The sequence below is a fragment of the Thunnus albacares genome, chromosome 18 (assembly GCF_914725855.1).
Source record: "Thunnus albacares chromosome 18, fThuAlb1.1, whole genome shotgun sequence".
Classification (NCBI taxonomy): Eukaryota; Metazoa; Chordata; class Actinopteri; order Scombriformes; family Scombridae; genus Thunnus; species Thunnus albacares.
The window spans coordinates 18,001,723-18,016,664 of record NC_058123.1 but is presented as its reverse complement, the minus strand read 5'-3'; the positions used below and the strand labels follow the sequence as shown (position 1 = coordinate 18,016,664).

Genomic DNA, 14,942 nt, shown 5'->3' with positions numbered 1-14,942 from the left:
AAATTGCCCAGTTGCAATATGAATCATCCAGTTTCCATTGTACTGAGTCTCACAAATGGAAATCACACAGTGTGTTTTGTGCGTAAACCAGCCATGCGAATCTATTTTGCCTGTTGTTGTGGCTTTTTGTGGTCGTTTTACACTTTAACATGATTCCGTTGGCGTGTGAATGAGTATATACGTCTGCCAACACAGAGGATGTCAGTTAAGTAGGTGGTCCTTTAACGTGACATAGGACACATTTGCATGCACTGCTGAAAGAATGTGGTCATATGTAGTCCAGACCACATCTGAATGTGGTCTGAGCAATCGGATCTCATTGCTTCTGGGGTGCATTCACACCTGTACTTATACTCTATACTTAGAGCTCTCCACATGTGATCAGATCACCCGAGACACATTTTAGTGCCAGGTGCGAACAGAGCTGGTGATTGATTCATGTGTGCAGGGGCGTGACAGTTGGCAGGGTTTGAACTTCTCTCAAGCTCCTTCTTCTGTCACTTTTTGTATGAGTGCAATGGAAATAGTTCTTTGTCAAAACAGAAGTACAGAATGTGTCACAAATTTAAAATGAACGCATTTGTTTTTCTTTAGCTAAACCTAAATTTTCTCAGGCGCAAGCACATGCGCGCTGGAATTCTTGTCCAGTTCACTCAGTCAGGTTAAAAAAAAAGAAACATTTACAATAAATTAAATTAGATTTAAAAAGTGAGTACAGCACTTTTAATAAAGTACTGGAGCAGCAGTTATAGTGAAATACTGAAAGCAGATATTATACATTAAGAAAAAAAGAATATTGCACTGTCAAGGTATGGATATAAAGAGAGGAGAAGTGAGCTAAATTATGGGGAAAACGCCATGGCGACTAACTAAATAAAAAAAACGTTTATTTTCATTCTTTCTTTTCTTTTTTTTTTTCCTCAACATATTTTTGACGAATGAAAGAGCTTTTGAAAACTTTTCTTTCAACCCTGCTAATGACTGTTTTCATCTTTCTGCCCAGGCGTGTAACAGTGATCAGTATGTTGCGGTGCCCAGAGAGGACATGGTCAGGATGCTTAAACAGAAAGGTCAGTCAAATATGAATAGAATATATAACAATGTACCTACATGCTATTACTTCTGCTGTAGCAAGTTGTTCTGTTTTTCAGAATTAAGCCACAAAATTGTCTTGTTTTGTTTGAAGGATTTCTGCAGGACCAGGATACTGACCACACACAACAGAAATCCCATCAACAGGAAGAGGAGAAGCTTGACGACATCCTGACCCCCGCTGAGACCTCTGAACTCCCCAGGTATGCCCTTCAGTGTCGCTGGGCCTCCCTCTCAGAGCTGGACCCCGACACCCTGACCTTTCCCGGGGGGGCGGCCATACAGCTTCACAATGTGCCCCCTGCCCTCCTGTCGAGGATACCGCTCTTCTATGTCTGCACCAGATGTGGCAAGGTGTTCTGGGAAGGCTCCCACTTCGGCCGTGTCCTCACCATGTTTCAGGAAGTCTTGCACCTAACAGACGAGGACTCCGAACCAGCTGCGGCGCCCGTTTCAGCGGCACAACAGAACTGACTGATGTCGAGCTACTGCAGTTAAACTGACCCTCAAAAAAAAAAAACATGGATATATTTTACACATTGAGCCAGCTGTCATGAAATCCATTTAAATTGTCTGTTACAGAACACACACTTACATTTTGCCTAATTCTAAATCAACATGATAAAATACAGACTGTGGATTCAGGCTGGCATTACAATTTCAAGAAGTTTCAACTTCAAATTTGTTTTGCATGAAATAATACATAATTTGGGTAAAAATTAGGAGATAATTTTATTATTTGACAGCCATACTAAAAAACAAAGATATGGTGACAAAGCTTTATTTTCTCATCTTTTGTCATCCAAAAGCTCTTTTCAGGTGTATACATTTTCAACGGTTTTAAACTTTTTGTGTGTGTTAAACACATTTTAATTTTCAGTGAACCAAAGGCAGGTCATGCTGTGATCGCGTTTTGACATTTTTGTTGTTGACTGTATTCACTGTTATACTGTGGCATTTTTTATTGGTGATTGTAATGACGTCATTTGAATTGCAATAACTTTATCAAGAGCTCAAGAGCACCTTGACTCAACAGGGAATCATATCATCAAATTATAACGCACAGTAAGTAAGTTTATGCATCAGTGTTTCAGGTTTGTTCCATTTAACTCTTTCAGGGGTCAAATTCAGTAAGTTTTCTGTAAACTTTTTTTTTTATTGCCTTGCTTTAAATGTAAATTTAAGTCACAACAGGACGCACTTTCTCTGCGTTTTTAGCAGTCTGTGGTACTGTATATTTTCATTCTCTGTGAATACATTTGTATAATGTTTAGTCACATGATTTAGCTGGAAACTAAATATGTTAATACATTTTTTTTTCATTTAGTAATCTGTGGAAAGTTGTTATTGTATCCTGTCAGTTATTTCTACTTTTTGATGTGTTTTCAGAAATGAAAAAAACAGATGGTGTAGCAGCAAGAGGGGGCAGATTGATGAGATCATCTAAGCTTCACTGATGTCTGTCAGGTGTAACACTAACAGCGTGGGGGGGGGGGTTTCCTGCCCTGAGGCTTGAGAGCAGACGGGTCACAGAGTAACCCAACACATACTGCCTGAATCCCTTCATATTTTCTCATACCGTCCTTTCCAACCTCCTCTCCTCTGTTCACAAATCCCACTTTGGCTTTATGTGTTTTCAGAACACAGGATTGCCCAAAAAGGTTTTAAAAGATCTACTGTGGAAAATTCTGTAATTAAACAAGATTTCCTTGTGTTTTTCTGGACAAGTACATACTATGCATCACACTGTAAGGCTGCGAGTTAAATCTAAGAAGTCTTAACTGTTGGCAGATGTGCTTTTTATTTCTCTGATCACTTAACTTGCAACAAAAAAGCCACAATGATTTCCAAAGATGGGTCATACTGTGAATCACTGAGGTAAATGTGTTTTTTCAGTGACTGAATCACAACAGCTGCAGTGGGAAGTCAAGAGATTTGAAAGCTTTTCTAAGGAACACGCAGACAGTCTAACGATGATTATTATGTCGTCATTTCACAAACACTGAGCCGCTGTCTCTCGTCTCTGTTTAAAAAGAAAAAAAGGGAAAAAAGTGGAAAATACAAATAACTTTGGAAGGAGTTTTAATCCCAACTAGTGTCCCTTCCTTCCCATCAATCAAAGTCATTTTCATCATCACATGTGTGAGTGACAGGTCAGGACCTCTACATGTGTGTCACATAACACCATATTACCAATTGCATAACTTAAAGGGCTTAGCGGCTTTTGTTGCAGTAAGTAATGTTACACCATCTATTATACAGTTATCTGTCGGGACATTATAAGTATTGTCACCTCTGAAGAATAACGTTACTAAAGTGGGTGTCCATGGCTGTGAATGTGAAGTTCATTGTTCATTGTTGGGAGTGCTGGGGGAGCCTCAGTACTCCGGATCTGAACCTGCTGCTCCCGTGTGGGAAATCAGACATCTAGGTTACCACTCCGACAAGAAACTGACTTAGACAAAAGGAGATCATGTGGATTCCTTCTGTCTCAGACATGACTTACAAGTTCTCAGGTAGAGCATCCTGTTATGATATAATACATTTATTAGTTCTATTCTGGTGTTTTAATTTAAGATATTTGGGGTACTCCTGCTGTAAATATTACATTTGCTGCTTCATTTTTACAAACTATCTTATTAGAAGCATTGTTACCACTTTCTAATAAAGAAACCTTTTTATGCTACAACTAATACAATTATTAATGGTTAATAAACCATTTACTTCACATTATAGTTAAGTTATAAGCCATAAGAACATCTTTTGGGTTGCCAGTTTGTGACGTCTTTGGTGTATTCCCTCCTCCAGTGTGACACTTCAAATGTTCATAGGTCAATAATGAAGTGTTATCAAAATAATCCAAGTCTTTAGTTCTAAATATTAATAAGTTGTCAATAAATGGATTATAGTTGAGATTTCTCTACAAAATCTTTTTGTTGGCATTTGAAATAAAGTGGAGATGTGGGCAAACTGGGGGAGGATAAACACCAGTTAGAAGTGTTTTTCTCAACGTGGACACCCAAAAGTTTTATGGTTTATAACTGTTTTATAAAAGATTAGTTAATTTATAAAACATTAAAACATTTATCATACAACAATAAATCCTTTATAATGGGTGTCTTATTGGACAGTATTACTGGGGTATCATCTGGTTTTTATAGTGATGCCAAAAACATTTAAATATCTTACTTTGCCTACTGAATCACAGTTTAAGTCCATGTGGAAATATTCTGTTCTTATTCATTCACCCATTCATTCAGTCATTCATTCATTCATGCATTTAGTTCGGGGAAACAGTTTTCCAACTATTATTTTTATCTCAAATTAGACTTTCAGGTGTGGAAAAAAAGGTTGATGATTATCAGGATTGCATGACTAATCTTTCCAGCAGAAGATGGTCGTTGAGATCAGTCTGGAGGAGAGACTATAGCCTGATCTTGTCTGCGGAACGTGACATTATTTAAAAAAAAAAAAAAAAAAACCCAAAAAACCCCAACTATATCCGCAAAATGAGGGTTGATCAAAACGCTTACTTTTTTGGTTACCTCTAATAACGCAGTTGTATATATTATGACCCAATTTTTCCTCAAACATACATCCTGGAATACCACAAAAAAAAAAAAAATCTTGGCACGTTGCCATGCGCTTTTTAAAAGCAGACTGTATAATAAGTACTGTAACTTCAAGCTGCTATTTTTTATTACTATGATGAATGAAGTCGACACCCTAGCTCCCAAATAAGCCCTTCTCTGTGTGTCTTGTCCCGTCCTTGTCCGGGTGGTCGCAGCCCCTGCCTCTCTGCAGAGCGCAAGCTTTCTGCTGCAGCACCGTGTTATTTGATCCTTGCTCTTTCTTTGCTGGGAAGAAAAGCTCGCCTCTTTCCCACGCTCCGAGGACACGTGGTGCCCGGAATGAATTGGATTCAGAAGACCCTCCCTCCCGGTAAAACGTCATCTCTCTCTCTCTCTCTCCCTCTCTCTCTCTCTCTCTCTCTGACTCTCTCTCTCTGACTCTCTCTCTCTCTCTCTCTCTCTGAGTTGAGTTCAGCATGCTTTCTGGCAAGAATGTTCAATAACAATGTTGCCAAAGCGTCCTGATGAAAAAAAAACCCCGACATTTCTACGTGACAGTTTTACATTTATTCTCCCTCTTGTTTTTCCTATCTGGGCTCTCCTCTTCAGCGACATGCGTGCGCACAACATCCCGGGACGGGAGGCTCCTCCCGTCTCGTCTGGCCCCAGCTGCCCCGGGTCTCGGCGCCAAACCTCGGCCCTGCGCACCGAGCTGCCCCGATCTATCCGGCGGTCCGTTTACAAGGCAGCCACACATCACTGCACTGCACGCACGACTCTGGGTTCTTTCTCTGTCGCTGGAAAAAAACACGTCTTGTTTATCAACACAGCAATAGAACAGAGATATGGCTGCACAAATAGAACCAGAATAGACCTGTATTATCTTTCTCATGACTATTTAGGAGTTCAAGGAGAATTTGCCTCACCGAAGCCTCTGTGCCAGCGAAACCTGACCATCCTCACTTAAGGATGACTTAAAAGATTATTATTGGCGTGCGCTTTTACGCACGCATTGAACATCTTTTTGGTCACTTTAAACTGAATTTTAGCTCTTTCTGTTCTTTCCCAATCATATAGCTCTTTACATACGTAGTGTGAAAATAATTGGGGCTTAAAGAGAAATCGAATGATTGTTTAAAAACGGTATTTTATATGTACTTGAACAAGTATACCTATTGTATCTGATTTTGGCTGCTTCCCAAAGAAACATTACCAAGACAGACTGCAGGAGCAAAGTGGTGGGGGGCAATGAGAGGAGAGCAAATGCCACAGAGTTTGGGGGAGAAACTCATCCAATCGGAGAAACTTTTGGCTCCTGCGGTCTGTGCAAATGTTTTCCAAGTGTCCAGACGCACTGCAGCCAAAGTTCTGATAGCGGACAGATGTTCCTGATTTTCCAGAAGATGTTTTGCACCATTCGCTAACCCTACGAAGAAAAAACCACACATACACATCTATAAACATAATCAAAACGTATACTGATCCTAAAATTACCAAAAAAGAGTAACCACAACCTGAAAGTTAAATGCTTATGTGCCTATGGGGGTCAATGCTGTGCCATATGACGAACACACATCTGTTTAGATGTGGTGAGTACCTAGACCTTTTTAATGCATTAAAAGGGTCTGCATTAGGTTCTCACCACATTTCTATGAATGAGTCAGAGCCACAGTCTTTGTTTTCGAGCATTTGCAGCTGTGAGCCACTTGTTGCAGAGGAACAAACAGAAAATAGTCGGCACAGATGCGAACAGTCACCTGCAGATGCACCTAAAAGTATCCAAAACAGATGAATCACAGTTACCCCCCCAAAAACACTTTGACCTAAGGTTCATCCTGTATTCTCACACGAGCAGGTCATAAAGTCAAAGATCTTCCTTTCGACAAAGTTATGAAACATATCTAAGCTTTCACCATGGTTACATTTAATGTGTTTCTGATTGTCTAACAGTGAAATTATAATGTATATTTTAACACCTTTAAACATAGTCAAGGTCAACAGATAAACCATGTTTTAGATTGGTGTGCATGGGGTGTTACTACGGATAACCATAGCAACAGTACTTTCTGCCTATCGCTTCACCCACTGGTGAAACTAACTTTACCACAGACATCACACATTTGCCCTAAAGGGCAACATACCACACTCTCTATCTTTAAACTTCACAAAAGTGCGTTTGTTAAGCAGCCATGGTTTAAACTTTAATAATGCACTCGACTCACCTTATAGCCCTTTTAACCCAGTGATCAGTCTAATTAGTAAGTAACTCTGAGGTGTTCAGATATGGAAAAATAATGAACGAGGTGGAGGTGACTGTTATTTTCTATACTGGAACACTTCAGAGTGCATTATCGCGCTTATACCATTACCACTGAAAAATAGGAGGTTGTTATATAATTTTTTAAAGTTATGGTTAAGTTAGTTTCTGTTGTAATGTACCATAAAGCATAAATAGTGTCCCTATGGTTTGTGGCTCACTAAACCGACTTCTGCGCCGATTTAGACCTGGTTGAGCTGTGTTTCGGGTAGCCCAATTTACGACTTACACTGACACCTGCTATAGCTTTAACGATTATCTTGTTGCATTAATAATGTGCCAATATAGAAAATAATGAACATGGCTCTTCCTCATCATGCATTTTCTCGAGTCCCTGTAGATGCCACACTGTTCCTAATTATCACAGACTGTTATCTATCAGAAATAAATCGGATTAATATTTTTCATACTTTCTTTTGAATGAAATAATCGGGCTGTGACCTATTATGTTTGGATGTGACTCTCCCACATTGACGCACAGACGCAGGCAGATGCAGCCACAGACGTGCGCCAAATGTACAGTTCAGAGTGTGGGAAAAAGAGGACAGTGTGAAAGCCGCCAACCCATCAGAGCGGAGAGCGGTTTAAAGTGTTACACAGATGAGACGAAGTATGGGTACACCAAACGGAGCAAACGGCTCAAGGGAGGTTATTTACCTAGTGTGGTTTCCACATATTTCTCTCTCTTTCCTTGTGTCTATCCATCTCGGGCACTTTCACATACATTCTTTCTGTCTAACTGTTTCTATCTACCAATATCTATCACCACCACCTTCCCACTCACATAGGCACAAACACACACACACACACACACACACACACACACACACACACACAGGCGCCCAGTTCCCACGGTGGTGGGGGCAGCTGAGCGGCGTGTCAATCTGCGCGCAGCGTCACCTCTTTTCACTTGCAGAAAGGAAGTAGCGCAGGGCTTTTGTTATTTTGAAGTCCCACCGTCTAGTCATTTAAAAACAACCGGAATATATCCGCAGTTTATGATTTAAGCAGCCACCTATAATCTCCTCCTCAGAGGTGTTTTTTTATTTTATTATGAGGTCTGAGGTTCTTTAGTTTACTGTCGTTACCATTTGGTTCAGAGGCAGCAATCACTATCCTGAAAGATCACACGGGTTTAAATGTTTAGTGTCAGTATAGAAAACAAGAATAAAACTCTTCCTGCTTTAAAACTTAGCCTGTGCTAAACAACATATCTCCTTACAACAGGTGCTCGTATTTGATTTAATTTCATATTTGTGCATAATTCAACTGAGATGTTCACTGGCGGTCCATTCATTTCAGGGTGACACTGCAGAGAAAGTTGGGCCACCGGTTAACTACAGTAACACATAGCTGTAAAGCACATCTTCCCCTGGATAGTATGTCATTATCAGCACCTTTTCAGCCCCCATTTAACATGAAAGGGCTTTAATGAGTCCAGATACTCTCGTACTCAAAAAAAAGAAGTCTTGAACTTTTTTTGACTATTAGTTCACAAGCCAATTGTGGCTTTTTTTTCCTTTTAAGAAGGTGAAATCAGGAGTGACTGAAGTGCTTTTCCAACTTTTATCTATAGTGAGAGTCAAATAAAGCAGCATAATGAATGTCACATCATTCTAATAATCTCACAGACTGTGTTTTCAGAGAGAATTTCTTCTTAGGTTCAGTAGCTTTTTCGCTTTGCATAAATAAAATCCTCACTGATGCTGTTTAGTCATTTACATCCCTGTCAATGAGACTTGATTGACTTTTTGTTTCAAGTTCCTGCTGATGATAATCCAGTGGATGATCCTTTACAGCGTGCCCCCTTTCTCAGCGGTTTACAGCTCTGGCAGCACCGTGCCTCTGGCTTTCAGTCCGCTTCCTGGGGTCAGCTACAGGAGATCGGATATAGAGCTCACCATAATATTGCTGCGGGCGGCTTGTTTAATATCTCTGCAGCAACATTTGGCTCCCCCCTTAGGTAGACCACGCCCCCTCCCTGCACATTCACAGCGCCCTGGTCCCTCCTCCTCACCGAGCCGGCAGCCTATAACCTCCCCGGGTTTCCGCCCATTCCTCCACAGTTGATTCTTTGGGAAGGTATTGTCATGCAAATAAAGGACGCGTAAAATATTCCCCCAGAGCGCAGCGCAGGGCAGAGACTCGGACCGCGCGGAGGACACAGACCGGGCCACACGGTGGATTTCTATCATTTTCGTCGCTACGGACCCGTCCATTTGTCAGAGGTAAGTCACAAATCTGCAGCGGATTACATTTCCAGACATATTTAGTGGCAAATGTATCCGTGCGTAAACGTGTGCGCACGGAAGTCTCATCTCTCACTCTTGGATGTGGCGGAATGTGGGGGTCCCTGTCGCAATCTGTTGGTGAGGAATCGGGATTCATGCGGACTTCTCTTGTCTTTTTTTTTTGTTGTCTTTCTCAGACCCCCCTGGCCACATGAACAGCGACATATAACCAGGACGTGTAGCCAGGAAACAGGTCAAGGAAAACCTGCGGGGATCCAGCAACGAGGAGGCTGCCCTGTGGAGATAGTGCTCAAAACTTCTAACTTCCCCAAGTGAAGTCGGAGGTGTCTCTCTTCTCCATCCCCTGCTTTAGGCTACCTGCTGCTGCTACAGAGGGGAAACTACATCTAGAGACCCCTGGATTGCTTGAGAGCACCCTTTATGTTTTAGGGATTTTAGGATCTCTCAAATATTAACATTTTTGCACACCAAGTGTGTTATTTCCTCTCTTGTCCTTTTTGGGATATATACAGTTATCTTTTTTCTGTTTTAGTACTTTAAAGTGCCTTAATAACTGGTTATAATCCAGTGTAACTGTGGCATTGTTACCAGACCAGAGACGCTCAACAGGGAGAAGACGATTATTATCAGCTTTAGAACCCAGGCAGGATTATTGGTCCCCCCACCCCCCACCACCACCCTCCAGCGAGCTGCAACCATGAGCCAGGCGGATGTGTCGACTTGCTCCGCGCCGCAGAGGGTTTTCCAGGAGGCGGTGAAGAAGGGCAACACCAAGGAGCTGCACTCGTTGCTGCAGAACATGACAAACTGCGAGTTCAACGTCAACTCCTTTGGGCCAGAAGGACAGACGGCTCTCCACCAGTCCGTCATTGACGGGAACTTGGAGCTGGTAAAACTGCTGGTGAAGTTTGGTGCAGATATCCGGCTGGCCAACAGGGAAGGGTGGAGCGCTTTACACATCGCCGCCTTCGGGGGCCACCAAGACATTGTGCTATACCTCATCACCAAGGCCAAGTACTCCTCTGGCGCCCGGTGATCTGTCTCTGCTGTCAGGTAAAAAAAAAAAAAAAAAAAAGAAAAAAAGAAAAGAGAAATAACAAAACAACAACAAGAAGTAGAACATAAAACTGCAACACACGGGAAAGCCAGGCTCTTGTAAAAGCAAAAAAATAAATAAAAAATTAAAAAAAACCTGCCATTATCTACATAGTTGTGCCAAATTATATGAAAAGGAAATAAAAAATAGACCTGCACAATAATCTTCCCTCACTGTAAACCAAACGGGGCCCTCTCTGCACTCCTGAGTGAAACACCACATGGTTCACACACCAAGGGCTTCAACACGAATCTTTTAACAAAAGAAAACGCCATTTCGGTGAGTTTGTTGGTACTAAAGCTTTCCTCTTGAATGTGTATACTAGATCGTGTCGTCCACTATAAAAGAAGCCGGTCTTTGTGCATCAGATGTGTGTGTGTGTTTGGACTCCAGAGTGCAGATGGCCCAGTTTTTTTTTTCTATACATGACCTCCCATCCTCAGTATAGTTGAATAGTTTCTTTGTGGGAGGGGGCGCAGATTTGACCTGTTGCTCCTCATTGTTAAAACCCTTTTTTTAAGTTATTTTATATGAAACACGGCACTTGATGCTACATGGCTGCATGCTGGAATATCTGAAAGGGAAGACACATGAACAAGAGAAGAAGGGTTGCCCTCTGTTGGCTACCAGAGGTCTGTTTCTTTTTTAAAAAATTAATTGATTTTTTTTTTTTTTAACTCAAAGAGCGGCATTATGGCTATCCAACACGCTTTTCAGATGTGTAATCATTATGTAACAACAAATGGCTTCATCAATGTTGTGAAGTACTGTACACAATAGCTTTACTTTGTTTCTGTTTTTTTTTTTTTTTAAGAAAAAAAAAGAGACAGTAGCTGAATGCGCTCTGCAGATCTTGCCATGCTGGCGTCCAACTTTTTCAGGCCAGTGCGACCACTTTGCCAATGGTCATTGTGTTACTAAAACCGCTGCTTTCGCTTTGTATCAAAAAAAAGTCGCATTTGGAATTCACTTTATAATCTCCTTTCAGTATTTTATTAACATCCTAGTCATCACTGTGAAAGCAGGCTGGGTTTTTTTTTGTATTTATGAAGGTACATTGAGAAGATGCATTTTTAAATATGTTGTGGTTCTTCTTCTTCTTCTTCTTCTTCTTTTTTTTTTAAATCTATAAGTGTAAGAATATCTAGGGTGACGCAAGCTGCTTCAGACTCGTAGTATAAACTGTCCCGTGTGGAGGTAAACCATCCCAGAAACCCCTCTGTTACAGCCTGTTGACCCTGATGAGGACTTTCCCCCTCTCTCTCCCTCTCTCACTCTCTCTCTCTCTCTCTCTCTCTCTCTCTCTCTCCCATCAAAGGACTTTGTTTGGTTGCCTTTTGCCAGCTACCTCGACTATTAAGTATTCTCAAGTTGTTCAGCTCTCTCACCACTCTGCCACGTTGTTTGGAGTCTGAAGAGATTCACAGTTTGTCTGTGGTCATCTACATGCCAGTATGTTTTTGTTTTTTGTTTTGCTATGTAGCCTAACAGACAGATGGATGGACTTCACTCAGAAGATGCAATGAACCCCCCCACCCCCCCCATTCCTGCATCCTCAGTCGGGACAGTTTATTTTACACTACAACCAAACCAATTCTGACAAGCATCATTTTGCCTTTCTGAAAGGGAGTCTGTGGTTCTGTCTGTCTGTCTTTTTCTCTGTCTCTCTCTCTCTCTCACACACACACACACACATACACTGCCATTGTTGCATGTTTTCCCTATAAACCTCCAATTTTCTCTTTCTCTCTCTGTCTTCATCAGCCTGTTTTTGTTTTTCTATTTTTCCAGTCATACAAAAAAAAAAATGGAATTGTATCGCATGACTTGTAAATGCAGGGAGTTTTATTGCACAAAATATGCGGAGCCTTGTGCGCCCCCAGTGTTTGTACGGGGTAACTGCAGGAGCCAAGGCTTTGGAATAGTTACTACTACTGAGCAGGACCCTATTACTGTTGGACGATGAAGACTTTAAAAACAACAACACATGACTATTGCAGGATGACACAAGAAAAGGAAAAAAAAAAATTGGTTTCATAAACTTGCCTGCTGCATTTTGAAAGTCATGGCACCCTAACATTTGTATCAATGCTGCTTGTATGTTTCTTTTTTTTTTTTTTTTTTTAATTTTTTTTATTAATGTTGATGTTATTTTTTTTTAAAGCCTACTGCTCAAATGGCCAACAGTTGTATAGAAGCTTCACAGCAGCACTGGTTCACCTCATGAGAAGCTGATGAGAAAGCTTTTTTGGTTTTGAAGTGTGTGCATGTGTGTGTGTGTATGTGTGTGTGTGCTTCTCATGAGGCCCCCCTGTGTTGCTGATTTAAACAGTCATCCAGACTGATAAACTTCCCATTTTTAAAAACCTGGAACAACCACAAGTAACTTAAGCGATAGATCCACTACATCAAGGTATAGATTGGTATCAGGCAACAAATGAAATATGCATCGCTTGTCTTAAACTTGATGTTTTTTTTCTTTTTCTTTTTTTTTTTTTTTGTTTTGTTTGTTTGAATATTGCACTGATGACTGTTGTTGAAAAGTTGGCTTTTATGTGTCAACATTTTAATTTTTTCTGAATAGAAAAAAATCAAACACAACAAAATACTATTGTATAAATATATGCTCCAGGTGATAATGTCCTAATGTGTGTGTTACTTTGTGGAAAAAACATGATGTTTTTTTGAACAAAGATGCGTGTATCTCTGTGATTGGGTGTATGTATATATACATATGGATATATATATCGACGCTGATGATGATGATGATGATGATGATGATGATGATGATGATGATGATATCTTGGGGCACTTTCTTTTCTGAAGTGCTGTCTTCCTGTTTTTTTGTTGAAAGGGGAATAATACATTTGATGGTAAGATCATTGTAACATGATTAAAAATTGCACGGTTGTGTGGTTGTTTGGCTTACCAGGGTCATAACATTTATGACGTAAGGAGCCAGCCGCCGGATTGGTGTATACATGAGTGAGATGATTTTTAAAAAACAAAAACAAAAAAAACACAAAAAAGAAAAAAGTGCTGACTTCTTTGGACCAAGTTGTGTTTCTGGTCTTGCTTCATTTCAAGCAAGAGGAAACAGCTGATTTTTTCATGAGTGATGCAGATGTTCCATCATGTTTGGTTTTTCTTTTTGTTTGTTTGTTTGTGTTTGTATCCTTTTTATTTTTTTGAACGTTTGTAACACTGTGATGATGACGTGATGTCATGTGGAGATGAGTGCTGTATTATTTTTGTACGTTTGTGTACAAGCCAGTAAAGAAATCATTAAACTCAAAAATTCTCTGTGTATGCATACATTTCTTCCTCATCTCTCAAGCAAAAGTTAGGTGTTTCTCTGGCTCAACCCCCCCTTCCTCCCCCTTCCTCTCCTGCATTTTTCATAGAAAAGGTTGGTTTGGGAAACACCCCCCTCCACCCCCACCCTCCCCTCTCTCTCTCTCCCTCTCTCTCTCTTTTCCCTCCCTGTCTTCCAAGCCGGGCCCAGCCCAGATCCCCATTCTCTCCTTTTGTCATTCATCTGGCCTCATCCTTTCACTGCCGGGATAAAAGAGCCCAGTGCATTGTGGGTAGGCTCGGTTTAAAGAAGGGTAACCTCCCCTGTGTGTGTTGTGGGAGAGCTGGTTTTATGTTACCCCCACCCCCCCCACCCCACCCCACCACCACCACCACCAACCACACACACACACACACACACACACACTCACTCACTCACTCAAAAAACTTTCCAACACACACTCTTCCCTTGTGCTCTCTTTCTAACCATTAAGGCCCGAGAGCTTTTGCACCGCAAGTCTGCTCTCTGCTAACAACCTGCTGCTGACTTCTTTCACTCTTTTCTTTTGCACACACTTTAATATGTCTTTCACTCATTATTTATAGTCTTTTTACTTTCTTTTATTTGACCTACCCATTCCCCTAGGCTGCATTACACTGCCTCTGAAAAAGCTGATGTGTTTAAAGGGAACAAAGCACATTCTTACTTGTTATTTTCTGTTTTTGTGAGTTTTCTTGTGAAATATGTACTTTTGAGACTCTTTGTCCTCTCCAGTGATACATCAAATGGGCCCTGAAAATGGTTGGCTAAAGCTGTTAACCATTCACACCTCATTAGGGCGATTATAAGCCAAAAACTGAGAAACACTGTGTTAGTGTGTGTGTCTTCTGTACTTACCGGTATGAACATGTTCAGTCATTTTCTGTGCTTTGTTTTGGGTTTCTTGTAGCACTGATAAAACACACGCAAGATAAGAGAAGGTGACTTGCAACCCACTGTGTGTCACATCTTGTCCACTTGCATTTTGCTCATAGCGCCTGTGAATTTGAAATTAATCCTGTGATTGAGTCATGTTCTTTTACCCGTTTCATAGAAACGTTGAGCTGCAACTGATATTGCACGGCTCTGGGAGGGTCGTGGGAAAACCGACGCGACAATACATCTTTCTACATGTTGGACCTGTTCATATTGCAACATCCATTGGGTGTCGACCTGCAGTTAACTGCTAATGCTTGAGTAAAGAGAGGTTGCAGATGTTATGAAAATAGTGTAACGTTTTTTTTTTTTTGTGGTTTGAGCAATTTCACTTCAGTATGAT

At 40.9% G+C, this 14,942-nt stretch overlaps 2 protein-coding genes across 6 annotated transcripts in view; both read left to right on the top strand.

Moving 5' to 3' along the window:
* Positions 1-2,808, top strand: part of exd3 (exonuclease 3'-5' domain containing 3) — a 46,753-nt gene extending 43,945 nt beyond the window's left edge. For all 5 annotated transcript variants that reach the window (XM_044333632.1, XM_044333634.1, XM_044333630.1 and 2 more), the window contains 2 exons: positions 1,004-1,070; positions 1,187-2,808. In XM_044333632.1, coding sequence (XP_044189567.1) covers positions 1,004-1,070; positions 1,187-1,566 — 447 coding nt within the window. In that variant the 3' untranslated portion in view covers positions 1,567-2,808. The remainder of the gene's footprint in view (positions 1-1,003; positions 1,071-1,186) is intronic.
* Positions 2,809-9,009: 6,201 nt separating this feature from the next.
* nrarpa (NOTCH regulated ankyrin repeat protein a) lies at positions 9,010-13,636 on the top strand. Its single transcript, XM_044334648.1, has 2 exons — positions 9,010-9,209; positions 9,410-13,636. The coding sequence occupies exon 2, from the start codon at positions 9,931-9,933 to the stop codon at positions 10,267-10,269; it is 339 nt and encodes a 112-aa protein (XP_044190583.1). The 5' UTR covers positions 9,010-9,209; positions 9,410-9,930; the 3' UTR covers positions 10,270-13,636.
* Positions 13,637-14,942: the final 1,306 nt, after the last annotated feature.